The following is a 20,270-nucleotide window of genomic DNA, read 5'->3' as shown; positions in this document are numbered from 1 at the left end:
TCTGCTCGAGACACTGACTGCACCTTCAAGAAGATCTTGCTCCAGTGCTGGACTAGCATGTGCAAAATTTACCACGGGGGTGTCAGGAATTTCAATCTTTGCTTCCAAAACAGACTGGCACTCCGGGGGCTGTAGTGGGGAGTAAGGAGGATCTCCCTCCTCACACACACTTTTTTTCTCTTTTGGTAGAATACAGTAATAACAGTATCGCCCTCTTTCTTCCACCATCTTTAGTGCTCCATCTCTTCATTGAGGGGTTTTTACGTCCGTCTCATCTCTTAGTGGGGACATCTCCTGGTATGCAAAGCTCCGCTGTCTCTCAAAAGGTTGAAGCCTTGGACAAAGATGCCAACACTCTATAAGCAGATGTTGCTTTATTTGGGAGAATTCTTGTGCACCAGCTCCGACAGTGGGAATGCCTGAGAAAGACTGAACTGCAGTGCAACTCCCAAAGCAAAACAGGGTGAGGCCAAGGATTATGTTGCCTGCAACGATCACAGCAGCGCTGATCTTTTTCATGGTGCAAAGATCTGGAGCCTTGGCCCCTGGAACGGCATGCTGGGACGAACGTCTGTCACGAGCGGGGAGAAACAGCAGCTGTGTGGGTGAGTTTGACATCTTTCCAGTCCAGGCTGATAATCCCATTTCAATGCATTGACAGAAGTGATGCTCAGAGGTGTAAGACTACAAGGTATTCTGCTGAGTGTGGCCATCTCCTCATTCTTAATCCAGGCTCTATAGATTTATTGTGCTTGGCAAAAGACACAGGGGTTACATTTAATCTCCATTATACCTTATGCAATGTGTCTCCATGGTTAAAAATGGCCACAATTAAAACTAAAAAATGACCTCTTCTCAACGACCAGCAGCACAATATAAAGTAAAAGACGTCAACTCTATATTAAGGCTGTCACACTGAATTATTGTTTGGACTAATGAGCAAATATGATACACTGTGCTTAGTACAGTACGCTGTAAACAAGCCAGTGGAGAGTGGGTGTATCTCAGAGTGAGACCAAGTGTTTTGTGGGACACCACAGGGACATCATTCGAAAGCTTGTGGACGGCGTGCAAACAGACGGGCAGACGAGTTCAGCTTCAGCTCTGACGACGACCGCAAATAACTTGTTTCACAACAGCCACGGAAATATCAACTAACCCAGTCTATTAACAAGAAGTATTTTACTGAAATAAAAACACATTCAAGGAGCCTGAAACCAAATTATTCAGACATTCAAGCAACTTGTTGTGCCAAGATTGCAATTAAACTAAATAAATAGTCACTAGAGACCGAATTCAGTTTACACCACTCTAAGGTTTGTGCATATACTTGAGAAGCATCGGGATACAATAACTTTAAAGCAGCATTGCGTAACGTTTGTGTGCTACGTCCTTTATCACAGGCTCTGTCAAGCAATACTATCAGACCTATCTGACAAGAAGTTTTCTGAGCAGTAGAGTTTAATGCTGAAACTCTCTGTGGACACGTCTTTATGTTTTCAGTCACTCTTAACAAAAAAAATAAATAAATAAATAAAAATCACTTCCTCTGTGCAGTGTGGGAATGTCGCCCGGTGACACAAGATCTAAATAAGACTTACAAATACAGAGTCATGTGGAGCTTACGTGAACTGATAATGTTTTGAATCTAACAGATATTTGTTTACGATGAAAAGCTTTAACATTACGCTTGAGATATTGAGTCAATCTTTGTACATTATGTTATGTATAACTCAATTGATATGTAGATAAAAGCCTTGAAAAATACCTAATAATGATAATACCTATTCAGCAACAAGCATCTTTATTACCATTGGGTATTTACAGCCAATATATAATCTTATTTTCAATCCGCACACAGATGATGTTTTCATAAGCAAAAGGATTACATTTGCTGAGCCGGTGAACTGGCTTAGCAGCTTAAATACCCACTCAAAATGTCCAAGCAGTATTTACCACAATATAAATTGGGAAATCAATGGGAGAAACCATCTTTAGTGTCCCTATGCCTATATTGTGAAAATGTGAGTTTGACAGTACTCCATGCATCCAGTGGGTTAAGGAAGCATGTTGACCAAGCTGTGAACTTGTCAATCAGTGATTCATCAGCGTGTTTCCTAGCAACTCAGCAACCAGTGGCCATCTTATTAGTTATCTAAGGCCATTAAGGACATTTCATTATGTTGTTTGTCTGGTGTTGCTCACCGTTTCCTTCATTCCAGAAAGTTAGGAGAAGTATCCATGGCTCAACATGATCATGATAGACCAGCTCACCTTCCATTGATGGAAAAATATATGTTTTTTTGCCTTGAACTTCATTACATGATGATTTGGTGTAGCGTTGCACAACCTCTTTTAAAGTTGCCATAGCTACCTACCTGACATTTATTGGGTTACAGACAAAATCCCCTCTGCAATTTCATGAAGTGGTAAATATGCTGCTGTAACTCATTCAGTAAAGACAGCACAAAAGAAATCCTAAGCTATTTGACTGGTCATAAATCATTTTGTATGTCAAATTCCCAAGTACACAACACTTTAAATCCTTATTAGTTTACATCACTGCCGAGTGAGAACAGCGAGTGTACCCTTTGAATAATCTTAATGTTTTTAGGTCCTTACATTTTACCAACTCACATGACATTTGATATTGTTAAGCTTCACAGCCTTTCCTGATATTCGGTCACGGTAAAGCGATTCACCGGATGGACCTCGACGGGAAGAACCACAGAAGGCTCGTGGCCGGCGTGGGAAGCTCGATGCTGTTCGACTTTCATTTCAGAGAAGAGGAAGTTTACTGGGCCGACAGACACAGTGGGATCATCTACAAAGCGTCAGTGAGGGGAGCACACAAACAGGTGACGACGTAGTTCCTACACACTTATATAGTGTGCCTTGATCTGGGATTTATTAAATTAACATTTTTCTTTATTTCTTTATTTATTTATTTATTGTGTTCCAGAAACTTTACTCGTCTGACAAACACATTTCGGGTCTTGCAGTGGACTGGGTCAGTAACTCTGTGTATTGGGCGAGTCAAGAAAAGGGAAAAATTAAGAGAATGGACTTGAATGGGAAAAATGAGAGAACAGTTTTGAGACACTTGATCCAACCGAGTTCTGTAATAGTAGAGCCCACTAACAGGTAAATAACTCTGCATCACACGTCTATGTTTGTCAAAAGACAATCTGATTACAGATCCTAGCACTTGTTCTGTTACTACTGTGTAAATATTGAATTTCCTTCCATCAATAATGACTTTTAATGATCTAAGATCATGGTCTGAAGTGTCCAAATCCACTTTTTGAGTTTAAGTTCATGCCGAACACACTTTTGCAGGTTCATTTTTTGGCTGTCTGGTGGAACGAGTCCAAGTATCCGACGGTCCGACGCGACAGGGCAGGTGAAAGTGACGCTTGTGAAGATTCAGGAACAACTGAAAACACTGACAATCGACCGACAAGACGGACGGCTGTTCTGGATTCAGTTTGGTCTGCAGGGAGAGAGTGCCATCGCCTCTTGTGATTACAACGGAAACGGCCTTCAAGTCATAGATCAGCCACTTTGGTATGTTATCTCTCTCTCTCTGTTGAAATTACTCACTTCTATTCAGTGTAAAGTCTGGACTCTTTGTTTTCGTCAGGTCTCCGACACTGGAGATATCAGTTTTCCGGGAGTACTTGTACTACACCGACGCTGCATCTCGGGCTATAAAGCAAGTGGACAAGTACAGTGGTGGAAAGCCGCTGGATGTTAATAAAAAACAAATGGCGAAACCCCCTGTTCACATTAAGGTGGTACATCCCCTCAACCAGCCGTTGACAGATCCCCTTTCGTCATTTACAGGTTAGAGACAAACTTTGAGAATATTATATTATTCTATATTTCCATCAATTGTTTAATTTTGTGAACGCTTTCAAACAGGTTGCGACAAACGCGGTGGAAACTGTGTGAACGTTTGCTCGAACCAAGCCGAGCAAGGGCTTTGTCAGTGCGATGAGGGCTTTTCTCTCAGTCAGCAAGGCACTTATTGTGACGGTTGGTGAATCAACAATAAGTATTAGCAAGTAACATTTTATTTCTTTAGCTGAGCCATTATTTTTGATGTATTATTGGAATGTTGCAGATGTAAATGAATGTGCCCACTGGAACCACGGATGCTCTCTTGGCTGTGAAAACATCCCAGGCTCTTATTTCTGTACGTGTCCGAAAGGATACGCCCTCCTGCCAGACAGGAAGACGTGTCGAGGTAAAGTAAATTAACCTTAAATGATGTATTTTTATCATTTCGATGTTATAAGTAATTTCTTATTCTATCACATTATATTATATCAGCATTTACATTAGCCCGGTTTAGTTTTAATTGCAGTAAATTGGCTCAGCAGCAGTAGCTTAAAACTAGCTGGCAGTCGTGAGGTATTCAGTCATGATTGTAACAGATCTGTCCTGGATGAAAAACTCTGAATAAAAACACTTAATATTTACTTTTAAAGGCTTCTGAAACACTCAACTGGTCCTAGCTTTACAAAAATCCCTATTCACTGAAATGGGAGAGTTAGGAAACATGTTGGTATTATTCAAAAACTGACAATGCTAGCATTGTTTGGTCACTATCTGGAGCTTTTTCCTTTTGTGTGTGTGTGTGTGTGTGTGTGTGTGTGTGTGTGTGTGTGTGTGTGTGTGTGTGTGTGTGTGTGTGTGGTCTATGAAATGTGGCATTTGTCCTCTAGACACTACCTTGACCTCTCTGGGCCAATAAAAAAGGCAGGGTCACAGACAAGCAGACAGACTGGACGTATGAGAACTCCCAATTGTGTGTTAGGTTACTCAGGTCAAAGCACTGACACTTTGTCACACTGTGAGAGGCCTAAACGGTTCAATGTATCAATATATCAGTTTGAAGCGCAGCATTTAAAATTCAATAGGGACTAGTCACAATAAATTACAACTGTAACATCGAGCAAGAAAAGCAGTCAAAGTTATGATTAGGGACAATGCTATTCTTCAAATTCACTTTATTCCATATCCCTTTAATTCTCAGCATGCCTGGTCATCCCTCTGTGCCATAATGCCAGTCTGTTGTCTGCCTGCGTAACAAGTGATTGTTTTTAAGTGAACAAATACCTCAGACAATCTAATATTTTTGCTACTATCGTCATGCAGTCATGAGGACGTGTATAAAAAATATTTTAGTTAGATTGGTCAACTAACTACTGGTCTGCTGGTCAGAGAACAGCTGAATTTGTGGAGGACTTTTAGGAAATATAAAATGTTCCATCCTTCATCAGTGTGAATTTCTACCATAAAATTCATTTAATACACATGTTGTAAAATTCAGACTAAGACTAAATCTAAAACTGCACGATTGGACACGTCGTAATCTCTGAGGCCCGGAGAACAGGAAAGGTTCAGAGACGCACAAAGATTACAAAATGAGGTGGCATTTGCAATTGGGAACAAACATATACTATCTGAGCAGCAGCAGCAGCTTTGTTGGTCTAAGCTGTTCAGCAGACAAGCAGAAGGTGCACAAGAAAACAAGTGTGCAGCCAAGCGGCAGACGAGACGCTTGGAGGCAGCAGCAGAGATTATTGTACGTGGTGTGAGGTGACGGCAGCGTTGCCTTTGCTTCCAATTCAATAAAAACACATTTAGAGAGAAAACGAGATGAGATGACAAATTATTTGCCTGCTACCCATTGAAAGAATTCAGCAGCAACTGCAACAGCTCCTGTGACTATTTCACATTACATTGATATCTGTATGGTATACTGAAGTCTGCCTGTTCACCTGGCCCACATTCACAGGTACAGGACATACTGTACCACATACCTATGATGTCACATTTATATCACCTCACACTGGGGGAAAACTCTCAACTGCGTTCCACAGAATCTACTTCCTGCCAGGAACAATAAAAACATTTATATGAGAAATATTTGAACATGTAACATGACATTGTTTCTCTCCTAAATCAGAGATCACACCATGTGAGGGCAATGATATGAAGTGTGGCCACGGGTGTCTGATGACAGATGAGGGCGTGGTCTGCGTGTGTCCTGAGGGATCTATACTACAGGAGGATGGACACGCCTGTACTGGTATGGTCTTTCAGTCTCACCCTGCATTTGGTTAAACATTACCCAGGTAACAAGTAACAAGTAACAAGTCAATAAAAGTCAACTTAGGGTTAAACCAATCGATTGAGGGTTTGTGGTACTTTTCAATTTGCCTGGTAAACCCAGTGATGACAGACTGTGGTACTATGCAATGCTTCCCTAGCATTTTAAAGTGCACCCACATTAAACATGACAAATGATTATTATCTCAATTCCAACTCCCACAAACCATCTGTGGGAATGACTGAATGAACGTTGGCGTTAAAATGTACAAAAAGACATGAATGCAGATAAAAATTGGATTTAAAAAATGCAGTTAAAATCAAACATTTTTGAATAAATCTATCTATAGTTTACGCAGATTATCTGTGTTTTCTTTTGACTGCTGCAGGCTGCACATCATCAGATCTGGGAGGCTGCAGTCAGGTCTGCACTCCCATCAGCCCCAGTAAGTGGCAGTGTGAATGTCTGCCTGGCTACCAGCTCCACCATGATGGCATGCGGTGCATTGCAACCGGTGAGTCATGCCGTGGCAAAGCAGAGAGCTGAGCCCACACAGCAAACACAGAACGTTGTCTGTCATAACTCTCACTTAACTGTGTTAACACTGGTTATTTTTCCAGGACCACCTCCCTATTTGCTGGTTGCTAATTTAGTTTCCGTGCGGAGAATTAATCCTGATGGCACCGGTGACCAAATCCTGGTGGACGAGCCCAGAGGAGCAATCGCAGCTTTGGACTACGACCCGGTCCAGAACAAAGTAAGACACAAAAATGAATTACAATCTACTGACATCTTGTGGACAGATGGTACCATTTCATGGCTTGGTCTGCTTGAACAGTGATTATATTTCGTTATTTAAAATATTTTTCGTACGTGATTTGAAGGTGTACTTCACTAGTTTAAGCCGAAAGACAATTGAGTGGATCGATCTGAACGGCCAATCCAAAGGCATCGTCGTCTCCGAGGATCTGAGCTCTCCGGAGGGACTGGCGATCGACTGGGTCAACCGCAGGATGTACTGGACTGATGAGAGGTTTCTAACTGTTTTTGTTATTAAGCTTATTTTCAGAAATATAGTTTATAGTTGGTATCTTTTGGGTAATTATTGTGTTACTAAACATTCACAAAAGTGAAACTTTTAATTGTTGATGTTACACTTTTGTGTTCCAGCCGCTCAACTGTTGACTCCAGTACCTTGTTTGGACTAAACAGAGAAACTATTGTGAGCAAAGAAGTGGAAAAACCCAGAGGAGTCGCAGTTCATCCTCTGGCAAAGTGAGTCCGCCCCCCCACTTTCAAATACGACCTCGACTTTGTGAACTAGCCTGAAAAGAGATTTTGTTTTTCCCTCATGTAAAGCCCACTGGAGCGAACTTTGATTTATGAATTTGATGTGATAAACCGTTTAAATAACATTTTAAAATCCATTTGAACCACTTTTCATCATGGTAACTTTTGTTACTAAACTAAAATACAGAATGTAGCCCGTTTGTGATGATTTAATGAAATTGATGCCTTAATATGCCTTTTTTTGTTGTTTTGAGGAAGTTGTTCTGGACTGATATCGGAGCCCAGCCTGTGGTGGAAAGCGTCTCTCTGGACGGTAAAGACCGACGCGTCATCGCAAGCACCAACCTTGTGTCGCCGAGCGGCCTGGCCATCGACTTTACCGACGAGCGTCTGTTCTGGTGCGACCAGCAGAGCGGTCGGGTAGAGTCCGCTGCCCTGGACGGCTCCGGCCGAAGAGCCCTGTTAGAGAACCAAGTAGGTGAGGCTGGTTTTGAAACGTGTAAATGAACTTTGACTGAAAATGACTCAGTAAAGGCAAAAGTTGATAAATAACATTGTTAGACCAAGGCTCTCAATCTCAGACTCATTTGTCATAGTATTTCCTTGATTGATTTATTTGAAAGCAAACATTTAAACATAATATCTGCATATGTTTTTGTTAATAAATGCAATAATTGTTGCATGTTAATGACACATGTGCCAGCAGTTTTGAGTCTCTTGCTCACCAACAAAGCCATCGGACAACCTCCAAGAGGCTTCAAGAGCTGAGTCTTCAGTGAAATAATAGCTACTCTATATACATATTCATTTATGCAGTTATCCAAAAACACATTATTATTCTTCTAACAATAACAATTCATTCAGTATTGACTCCATCTCACGTTAGATCTTAGCGTTTTTAAAACACGCAGCATGTCATTTCTGCCACTAGGGGTCCCCTCAATCTAAACAACAATACAAAAGACCCAAGTTTGTGTTGTTGTGTTGTTGTCTCGTTTGGTTCCCTGTGCATTTGTGGGTGCTTTACAGGGAGAGCTTTGATGGCAGTACGCACAGCAAATTACAACGAGTAGTTGTGATCCATACACAGAATCGGATGAAACATCAAAAGACAACAACTAGAAATACAGAATATTTCCACCCTCTCTCTGGCATTTCATTGAGGGTTTATTTCAGGCAACTAAAAGTCAACGCTATGTTACCTTGAAAAGAAAGAGTCTTACACTTGTACGAAAATATAGAACAGCCTTGTCATTTTTTGATATTTTAACGCAGCAACAATATTGCATTATCTCGACCTTTGGTTCTTGACCTTCCGGCATCACCAAGAGAAAGAGAATCTCACCTGGTGTCACCTTGTCAACTCCAGTTCTTCTCCTCCAATTCTAATTTTGTCCAGGTCGACCTTTTGCCCTCGCGGTATTTGAGGACGGGCTCTGGATCTCGGATCGCGAGCACCAGCAGCTGAGCAGCGTACACAAGCGGACGGGGAAGAAACTGCAAAGTATCCATGGCAACACGGTCCAAGCGGCATCCATTGTGGTCATCCATCCGCTTGCTAAACCAGGTAAAGCGACGACAACAGGGGAATTATGTTTTGATCAGTTAGTACATGAACTGAGAGGAGAGGCAGCTTTGATTATGGCTACAGAGTAATGATTTTTGTGGTTGTTGTTGTTATCAGGTTATATGAACACATTATTTTAGCTATATAATGGGAAACAGCTCAACAGACAATGGCAAACAACCTATTTTTAACATCTACGATGCTTCTCGTTGTCATTTTACATCTGTATCTTCAGGGGCAGATGTTTGTCTTCATCAGAACGGTGGTTGTTCCCAAGTGTGTGAAAGCAAACTAGGATTTGCCCTCTGCTCCTGTCTAACACACTACCTCCTCTCAGCTGATGGGAAAACATGCTTTCCCGGTGATGATACAAATGGAACACTAACAGGTAAATATTTGTGTAAATATCAAAATATCAGTGTAAATGATGATTGGAAAGTTTTAACGCTAATGTTAACGTGTAGAATCTGGAGACAGTGAATCCAGCGAGCCGACTCTGTTCACAGACAAGATGGTTTCAGGTAACGGTGCACCTTTAAGAAAGGCTATTTCAGTTTTACAGTTATTACAAGACCAGTGTCTTCCTATATAAGTAAATGTTGTGTTTTCCCCTTCTCTGTCAGACCAGGATGAGTGTTACTCACAGCGCTGCGATGTGAATGCACAGTGCCTGATTCAGGCGGGCAGTCCCACCTGCTCGTGTCTGCAAGGTTTCACAGGTGACGGGCAGTCGTGTGTGGGTGAGTATTTCTGTCCTATAGGTGGATGAAGATATTGTACACATCCTGCGAAAAGGTCACAGGATTATATTCAGCACAGAAACATCTTTATATCTCATATTGTGTAGTAGGGTTTTGAACTGTAGGCGACTGTTTTAATCACTGGTTTCTGTGCTAGGAATGGGAAAGTGCCAGGAGTGTTTTTGTTTCTGCCTAACAGTTATTTTTTTAAACACAGTTTCACCAGTAAATGCTGTATACCTGTGATACTGTGACAGGTTTTTTTTTTTTTTTTTCAATCACCTTTTGACCCAGACATTGATGAATGTAAGCTGGGAACACACAACTGCAACAAAAACGAAGAGTGCCAAAACACCTTGGGGAAATATCTCTGCAAATGTCGGGCTGGATATCACAACAACGGACAAACTTGTCAGGGTTTGTTTTTGCTGAATTTTCTTTCATTTTTAGATTAAAACCAGGGCTATTATATTCACTCTTAAAGTGGACGTTAACTCAGTACTGTTGTGTTTCAAACAAAAGACTGTATATTTATAAAATCCCCGTTCCTCTACCTCTAGAGCTGCAGGTTACATCATCGTCGTCGTCATGGGTGACGACCAGTAGCCCTGCCGATGTCACGTCCCAACACTACGACAGCAACTCGTTCGAGAGCTGCCCCTCCAGCCACGAGTCCTACTGTCTGTACCAGGGCGTCTGCTTCTACTTCCCTGAAATGGAGTCCTACGCCTGCAAGTAATCAATCATTTAATTGTGTAATCCACTTATCTGACAGATTAGTTCTTTGGTGAAGGGGTTTTTCCATAAGCTGCTAAATCAAACTTCAATTGGGAAATGAAATCAAACACTCTTAAGTTAATTCCTACAACCAGCCAGTAGGTGTCAGTATTGTTCCACAGTTAAAGTGTCTACAGTAGAGGGAACACTAAATTCTCATTTATAAAAACACAAATTGAACCAGATACTTTGTGCACGTGTGATCTTAAATTATGTAATTAGTGTATATTCATTTTAAAGACATTTCGCTTAGTAAAGTTATGATTTTCTTAACCTTTTCTGCCAGTTTTGTGATTACAGACAAGTAAAGCCAACAGTAAGAGCTGTATTTAATGTAACACAGTCAAGAGATACAGAAAATTGTATTCTTATGTTAAAATGAGATTTTCAATGAACCTACTATTATATTGAACACAATACATTTGGAACAAAGAAAGGCGGGAATGTCTTCACCTTCAACCCGTTGTCCTTTGCAGCTGTCTGCCTGGATACATGGGCGAGCGTTGTCAGTTCAGCGACTTGGAGTGGTGGGAGCTTCAACAGGCCGAGACAGAGAAGAGGAAAAACGTGGTCATCGCCTCGTGTATGGTGGGCCTGCTCTCCCTGCTTTCCATCACTGCCTGTGTCACCTACTGCTACGGGTGAGAGGACATAAGGACCGAGATATATAGATGTAGACATAAAGGAATACTTCACCGATTTGCATTTAGCTTTGTATTACTAGAATAGGTGTAGTATTTTTGAAAAAGTGTCAGAAGTGTCACTGGTGGACACGCAACAAAGAAAAGAATGAAGATATCTCTCAACCCAGGGGGAAACTGAGGTTGGGAAACATAATTTTTCAGAAATACTACCCCTAGTCTAGTGATACAAAGCTAAATGCAAATCAGTGAAGTATTACTTTAATGTCAAAAATGATGGAAAGACGAGAACTGAACAGAACAGGACATGGTTTTCCTTAGAAAAGTGGAGCAGTACTGCACACAACATAATACAATATAAATGGATCAACAGGTTTTCTTGGACATCACACTGTGAGCAGTGCTGTGTCCACTCTGCTGGACGTTAGAAGAACTGAGCAGCACACACACACACACACACAGGCTGCTGCAGCAGCACTGAATAAGCTGACAGAATTTAGGAGGTGTCTATCAAACCTATGGTGGCATGATCCGTGAAATGTAGGTGTCCCCGGCATGACAGCAGGGGGTCAGGGAGCAGATCACATGCATGGAACCCCCCAGGCTGACCCGGGTGAGTGAGGAGCATACGTAGAAGTACACACTCGCCACCCCTCCTCCCTTTTATTTCCACCTGAGCTGTCTCTAAGTAGCTGATTTGTTTTACGGGTGTTTCGCTGGCTTACAGACAAGGCTGTTGGCATTCTCCACTCTTTTGACTCACAAAGCACACAACCCCCCCGCCCCCTCCCACCCTCCACGTATGACATCCTATCGTTTGCAAGCCTTGGTTCCCCTGTGGAAGTGGCACGCTTTCAATTACATGCTTGGTTTAGCTTGTTCTACAGCAATTACACATAAAAATAGGTCATCTCTCAGCGACAAAATGGAGCCGCTGAGGTATGACCACAGTGGAGACGCTACATGGCCGCCAATAGCTCTGCTTCAAATTGCTTTCTGCACTTGAGCGCGAGTGCACTTGGGCAGTTTTTTCGAGTGCAGGTGGTTTAGTTTCCTCTGCGACGCAACACACAAACAAGTAAAGAATCAGACGGCGACGTGAAGGGAAAAAAACACTCAGCCTGGTTCTTATGCCGTCCGTTCTTATCCTCCCAACACATTAACAAACATAGGGTCCTGAATCTAGACGCGTGGACTAGATCTGGACTAGATCCTCTCTGGTTGAGATCAAACATACTGAAAGCTAAGAAACTGAAACCAGCAGAGTGGATATTAATATACAGTATGTGCTGAATAATACTTTCATCAGTAGAGAAAAGGACATTTTTGTCACATTTCCTGCCATAAACATGTAAAAAAAACACATAATAAATGCCTTGTGGGTCTACAGTGTACAAGAGAGTGTAAGGAGGATTTAAATTCTATTAAAATGTTATTTTACAGAACCAGAAATCTCTTCCGCAAACAGTCGTCAGTGGATAACGTGAGTGAGACCAGCGTGACAGATGAGAGCATGTCAGAAACCACCACCACCAGCGTGCCTCGGGTAAGACCACAATAATAATCATCATCATCACAGTTATAACTTCATCAAGTAACACAAAGTTGTGTTAATAGTATAGTATAGTATAATAGTTGTGTAATAGTTAAATCATACTAAATTCTGAAATCATACATTTGTTGTTTAAAAACATACATGAGTATATTGCTAGAAGGATGCTGGGGTTGGAACTGCCAGGCAGGAGGTCTAGAGGAAGACCAAAGAGAAGGTTTATGGATGTAGTGATAGAGGACATGAAGTTAGTTGGTGTGAGAGAGGGGGATACAGAGAACAGGGTTAGATGGAGGAGGTTGATTCGCTGTGGCGACCCCTAAAGGGAGCAGCCGAAAGGAAACACAATGAATACAAAGAGAAAAGGTTTTGAGGAGACTATCAATACTTGCATTAGTTTCCCAATTAATCATCAAGTTAATAAATATATGTATAAGTTCACCACAAATTAACATGAGTAGAATAATTACATCAATAGTACCAAAGTTGTGCGTGGCATTTTTAAATCCAGTTAAATTCTGAAAGACTGAACATATGAAATTATAAATACACAATTACTTGCAACTTTTTCATTTGCTAAATTAAATGTCAAACTGTCAAATAAAAGTCCACTATCTGTTATCACAACAGATAATCAGAGAACACGCGATAACAAGTTTTTACATCTTTAGAAATGAATCATCTGTTTACTTACAAATCACTTCACCACCTCTAACAGAAGTCAGTGAATGAATGACTTTCTCAACCTGCAGTTCTACATGCTGATAGAAAGCGGCGCGGGAGGAAAAGTCGTCTCTGCTACGAGTTGTCCGCGGAGAGCCGTGTGTCCATCGTGCTCCTCAGAGACAGGTACTTTTTACGTATATTAATGACAGTATTCATTTTCATTTATACAACTACAACTAAAATGAGCTGTTAAATTATAGCGTTTCCCTTCACCAGGTGACGAGTCCGAAACGTTCAATCACAACAGAGGGTACGAGTGTTCGATGGCGTCGGCTGTCGCCATGGAGGTCGACAAATCCCCAGCCTGTCATTCAAGTCCGTCACTGTCACTGTCACTGTCAAGCTCGTATTCTTGTACAACTTTCAAACCAGCCGCCCTCTCCCAAACAACAAACCCAGAGCCGTCTGCTTCCTAGTTCGGCCGAGAGATTAAAATGTCTGTAAATGACAGAGGTCCATTCCAGCAGTAAAGGCCCAGAGTGTGACATTAGTAGAGTTTATTGGCAGAAATTAAATATACTAACATATAGCCTTAGAATAAACCTTTTATGTGTACTTTACGCAAAGGGCCTTGCTTAATAAAAGATGGACAAACCAGCCAGTGGAAGCTTGAAGTGGAAAAATTACATCATTTTTGGTAATCTGAGGCCACTGTAGCTTGGGAAAGGTTAGGAGTGAGTGGTGGAGTCTTCCATTTGTTGCACGCTGCAGTCTCGCCATTAGATCTCACTAATTATTATTATACACTGGAGCCTTTGAACACAGAAAATACCTGAATAACACTGAAAAATTAATTGAACTGTGGATGATTATAATCAGTGTGTTCTGGATCGTAGTCGTATTACGTATTATCGTCAATCTCTGATTCTTAGTTATTCCAGGATTTAGCGAAGATTAGAATACAAACGTCTTTATTAGTTGGGTTGAAACTCGTCATCAGACTAACTGACAACATTTTTACTGTGTACAATACATGTGTACAGTCTGTTTTATACATGTATGTACATATGTATATAATCATGCATCGTACAAGCTCATGTACTTGAATAATAACACAAACGCACAGCTGAACCGGTAAATACAGAAAAGTAAATATCAATTCAATTGCTTGCTTATGAAAATGTCGAATTCACCTGTGGGTGTTTCAGTGTTTGCTTAGCTTTATGTTTCCTACTAAAAAATAAACAACCAATGAAATAAAGATTGTTTAAAATTGGTTTTAAGTATACTAGTACAATTTATCAGTCATCTGTTATCTTCTCGATTGCTTGATTAGTCGTTTCCCAAACACTCAAAATAACGATGTTCTCAAATGTCTTGTTTTGTCCACAAACCAGAAAATATTCACATTTAAAGACGGCCTGATCAATTCATTAAATATGTGACAATGGCCCTTCATTTGTTGGATTAAGTGTGATCTTAGGAGAGAAACTAGATGCTAACTTCTTGTTTAATTCATAAAGGGACACATATTTACTACTGTATATACAGTATTATGGAGTAATGACTCTCATTGTCTGTCACAGCACTAATGTTCTATAACTGGAAAAAGAGAACTGTGAAATGAAAAGAGTGTTTGTTTTTTTTATTTCCATCAATAAAACTATACGCACAACAATTGTGTTTTGATGAACAGCACAACACCGACCTCCGTTTAACTTTAACACTTGTAAAAAAAAAAAAAAACAACTGCAGACGCTGACACCCTTTAGTAAGTCACCTGCTATTAACAGACAAACAGAAAGACATCTCTTGCATTACTTATCCAGGTCAAAGTCGACACTGCGCACACTGGGGTGTTCTTTTAACCCTTTACCGGGCAAATAACTACTAGATTTTGGTAAATTAAGTTCTGAACCAGTTCCAAATGCCAAAAAAGTATGGTCATATGGCTCGGTCCTCTCTTGCCTCTATGCTTATATCTCAGAAACTAATTATGGTAAGGTGATGAAATCAATCAGGTGTGTTCAGGTGTGCAGGACAGGGGTGCCCAAGGACCAGGATCGGAGAACACTGCACCTAAAATTATGTTCCTTTCACTTTATCTGTGTTCTTTAAGGAACCATATACCTCGGTTTTCTACATGAAAATAACACATTTTAGAAAATATCCTCCTATAATCCAATCAATTTTCTTAATTTCCAAGTTTTTCAAAGATTTCAACGAATTCAACCAACGGTCAAGTTTTCAATCTGTCAAGCGAAGACGTCCCTTGAAATAATAGATAGAAATTGAATCGTGTATTGTCTTTCCACTTCATCTTAAGCTCTTCTTTGCAAAGACACACACATTTCTAATGACGTTATTTTGTAATTATTGAAAGCAATATTTTTCGCCATTCTCATCACACACACACACACACACACACACACACGCACACCATGCTCCACTGAGGGTGCATTTCTATCCTCCACGAAATCTAACGCTCTAGTGGTGCTCGTACCCAACGCTGCCACCCTCCATCACCACCACCACCACCAGCCCCCGTCTGTCCACTGCGATCTCTGTCTCTGTTGCTGCAGCTACCTCTCAAGGTTGACTGGGAATTGTTAATAGAAGGAGCCGCCGTCTCTTTGTTTCGAGGCAATGGCAGAAAACAAAGCACTTTAGCTCGAAAACCATCAGCGGCCACATAGATATTGATTTTCCTGGCAAGACACACTTATATATATATATTGGCCTCCATTAGAGCTAACAGATAGGTTAGGGCACCACTCTAAACAGCAGCAGCAGCTCAGCCTTCAAGTAAAGATGAAATTGGGCCCAGTGTCAATTTATCTTGTATTACTCCTCAATTGGGGCAACAGGGGGCAATAGAGTCACTGACACTGTGAGTAACCGCAGGGCCTCGAGGGGGCGGATTTTTATGGACGCGGCGTTGATTTAAATGTTATTATAAATATATAACACCGATGATTAAGGTAAGATTTATAACCTCATTCTCCTCCTCCTCCTCCTCCTCCTCATCCGGGGAGTTTATGACTTTAGTGAATCCTTGGTTTTTTCACTTGCACCACACCAGGTTGTGTGGAGTAAAACTGTCAGACCATCGCACTGATACTGTATCTCTTACTCTCACACACGCACGCACAGACCACAGTGTGGAATATAATTCCAGTTTGTGTCACGTAAAACTTGTAAAAGGTTGCTGCTTAAATTAAACTGTATAACAATGATGTACAGACTGCATCCCGGTCCTTAACCGCACACACTTTACACACCTTTAGCGCCACACAAAGGTAAAACCTGACTTTTCCTTCTGACAGATTGCACTGGCTTTTGTTTTAAACTATATTCACTCTCGGTTGTAAATATAGCTTTATCTAACTCTTTTCTATTTTAATTTTCCTTATATTATTTATCTGTCTCTCTCTTCTTATCCTATATCTGCACTAGAGCTGAAAAAAATTACTCGATTAATCGATTATTGATCGATTACTAAATTAATTGTTAACCATTTAGATAAACAATTGATCGGTTTGAAGCTTTTTTCACGATTAAAACAAGATTTCTGATTGTCGCAGCTTCTTAAATGTGAATATTTTCTTCATTTCTTTGCTACGTATAACAAAGAAATCAGTAAAACTGAATCATTTTGGTTTGTGGACAAAACAAGACATTTGAGAACATCATCATTTCCAGGTTTGAAGACCACTGATCAAAGTTTTTATAACGTTTTCTGACATTTTACGGACTAAGCGATTACTCGAATGGTCAAGAAAATAATGGACAGATTAATCGATTAGGAAAATAATCATTAGTTGCGGCTCTAATCTGCACCACTGACCAGAAAAAATGGCTAGTATTGTGTTAACTTTGCCTGGCAATAAACCTGATTCTTAAGACTTTATAATTTTAAAACATCTGCTTAAGTCTGCTTAAACTGAGTAACAATGTCCTCCACCAATGTCCGTGAGGAGTTTCTGCGTAACTTGAAAAGATTATTTCAAGGGCAAGAAATATTAAACTCACCAGACAATACACACAGCAATGATGCCTTCTCTTTTTCACCATCCTAATGCAAGCTTTGATTCTTTCAGTGAGCACATCCTCTTCATCTGTGGCCTATAAAAGTGTTCAAAGACAAAATGAGTGGGGGGAGAAGCATTTTCCATCTTTGCTTTTGTGAGTGTGTGTGTGTGTGTGTGTGTGTGTGTGTGTGTGTGTAGCATCAACAACAGTCTTAAAAAACTGTTTTAAAGGTCACTTTTCTCTAGATTAGGGAAAAACGACTAACTTTTCTTGCCTCAATCACACAAATAAAACATGTTAAACGATAAAGATGAGACATCATGTTTCTTTAACAGTAATAAAACATAGTGTGATATTGAAACTCCATCTATAGCTAATTTTGGACTTTTCTGCCAGATGGGGGGGATAGCTTTGCGTCATTACTCACTTCTCCATCTCAGCCAGGAGGACAGCTGATGAGGGCTAAAGAGGGAATTAGCTGCCCACTCAAAGGCTTTGCTCTGATCCTTCAGGTCACTATTTGGTCTCCTCAGCTCTTGAGCAGGACAGAGTAACACTAGTTAGATAGGATTTTGGCAGATTTAAATTCTAAAAGTGGATGGGGAGAAGGGAGGGGGGTCTAATGCATATATTGGACATAGACATTTGAGCCAGAATCTATGTGTGCAATTCGTAGGAGGGAAATTTCCAAACCTGGAATCTCTTTCTCTCCTGAGAGTCAGCGTGGAACATTGTCACTTCTCAGCTCTAAAGCCTGAGACATGCTTTTCTGTAACATACTTCAGTGAACCTTACCAAAGCATAGAGAAGTTTTTCAAATATTGTAACAACAGATTAATTTCATTTCAAATTGTTTTTCTGAATCATATTCAAGGAAAGGTTTAACATTCAATACACTTGTATACTTGTGTCTGTATTCTGTTTGTGTGTGTTCTGTGTGGATATATTCTATATCTGCATAAGTGGGGTTGAAACTATTATATTAAAAAAATGGTTGAAAATAAGCCACTTAGCTTCAGTTTATATCACAATCCTGTCAAATATCATAATAGCTGCCAATTCATTCTCTAATAATAACACACAAAAGGTTACTTTAAAAGTGAGCGAGGGTAAAATGGTACAAACATGAACAAAACCACCCCAAAAAGCATAAAAAAATAATATATATTGGGATAAGATGATTGTACAGGGAGCTTAAACTGACTGAAATTGCAATTCACCTGGAATAATTAGATAAAAACCAACCAGACTACACGGGAAACTAATAATTATAATCATGATACTGTTGTGGTCTGGTTCTTCCTAGTTTACATTTGGGTGCTGGTTGTCTTTTCTTCCAGCAGGTGGCGATAGCGTATCAAGAAATCCTCTGTGTTGAGGGTCGACGGAGAGAAACCACAGGTGCAAGGAAAAGCAATAATTAATCAATAATGATTGCTTTGTTCAAATACTAACGGGTGAAAACCGGTCTCGTATGAGGACGTGTTTAATATTAAGTGATTATTAAGATTAAAAACAAGGAAAGGACAAGGTTTTGGTCCGGTTTTAGATTTTAGAGAGAAACGCCACTGATGTGAAAACAGGTGTTAGCTTAAAAAATAAACGTTTCGTTATTTGTTGAATAAACAAATTAGCCGTATGGTGTTGGAACTTACGGTTAATTAATGGAGACTTAGTGACAGAGGCACATTTGAAAAACACCACAACTCACCGCCTGTTTGAACTCCCAAAAGTGCATTTTTCTGAAATTAGCCTGCGGCAAACTTAGCGCTAGCAGCACTGACTTCATCACAGATGCTAACATTGAGTTTCACCCATGGTAGAAAATTAACTAACTTTTCAAACCACGTTACTTTACTAAGAATACATCTGTTTGTTTGACATTTGCCAGGTCGTTTTTCATCATTTACCGCAGTTTTGGAGCTAAAAGAAGGCAAACTTCTTCTTCTTCTGTTAGGTTTTTCTTGGCGATTGGAGACGAGCCCATTTGGCTATTGGTGCGTTACCGCCACCAACTGGTATAAAGTGAGAAAAGCAACTGATTTCCTCAATACATACAACGTCCTTATACACTGAAACAAGAAAATAGGAGGTTTTACTGGCAGAAATGTAATATACGAACCATTAGTATGTTTGCATACGTGTATAATTGCTTTATATTTAGAAATTGTTTGGTTTCCATAGCCTTGGAAGAATCTTTTATTAGATATTTTAGGCTTTTTAAATTCTTTAAAAAGTGCCTCCATCCATTTTCTATTTATTTCCAACCTGCTGTAATGTTTATCACATCTACATAATTCATCACCCGTCCTGTTCTTCTCACCACTTTTGCCACCTTTGTTTCTCATTTCTGTTTTACTACTCCACTGCTATATGAATATGAATCTTATTTCTTTTAGTACATTCATGTATCATTCCCTTTAATACCTACATGAGCTGGCATCCATTCAAATGTCACGTTTAATCCCATCATTTGAATTCTGTACATTATTTACTGCATTGACATTGAAAATGCCAGCCAGGCAGTAAAGATTATTAACTCTGTAAACCAGTGACCATTTTAATATTATTAAGTAACATTGTTCCTTATATCTGTTGCTGTATGATTTTAGTATCTAATGTATATCTATAGATTGCAGTGGGAATCAATCAAGACCAAAAAAATTATAACTTTTATGACTTCTTGTTTCTTTTCGAAAACACTGAAATAATGTTTAATGTAGATGCAGATTAAATAATCTTCAACTATGATTTGTGACGGAATAAATAACTGACATAATCAAACAATATCCTTTTTGGAAATAAATAGTAACTTTCTTCTCAAATAATGAGCACTAAACTGCCTTTAACTACACATGGTGCCATCAAAAAGTTCACAATATGG

The 20,270-nt window shown here is 40.0% G+C and overlaps 1 protein-coding gene across 1 annotated transcript; it reads left to right on the top strand.

Moving 5' to 3' along the window:
* Positions 1 to 13,830, top strand: egf (epidermal growth factor). Its single transcript, XM_058650589.1, has 23 exons — positions 1 to 605; positions 2,659 to 2,858; positions 2,963 to 3,144; positions 3,340 to 3,567; positions 3,644 to 3,846; positions 3,925 to 4,038; positions 4,127 to 4,249; positions 5,978 to 6,100; positions 6,510 to 6,635; positions 6,742 to 6,878; positions 7,006 to 7,154; positions 7,292 to 7,396; positions 7,666 to 7,889; positions 8,811 to 8,978; positions 9,214 to 9,366; positions 9,443 to 9,499; positions 9,602 to 9,718; positions 10,013 to 10,135; positions 10,279 to 10,453; positions 10,972 to 11,136; positions 12,580 to 12,682; positions 13,441 to 13,537; positions 13,631 to 13,830. Exons 1-23 carry the CDS (start codon positions 479 to 481, stop codon positions 13,828 to 13,830), a joined length of 3,399 nt encoding a protein of 1,132 aa, XP_058506572.1. The 5' UTR covers positions 1 to 478.
* The last annotated feature ends 6,440 nt before the right edge of the window (positions 13,831 to 20,270 follow it).

This window comes from Solea solea, chromosome 14, assembly GCF_958295425.1.
Source record: "Solea solea chromosome 14, fSolSol10.1, whole genome shotgun sequence".
In the NCBI taxonomy this organism is placed as follows: domain Eukaryota; kingdom Metazoa; phylum Chordata; class Actinopteri; order Pleuronectiformes; family Soleidae; genus Solea; species Solea solea.
The sequence above is the reverse complement of the archived record's forward strand: the minus strand, read 5'-3'. Positions and strand labels throughout refer to the sequence as shown.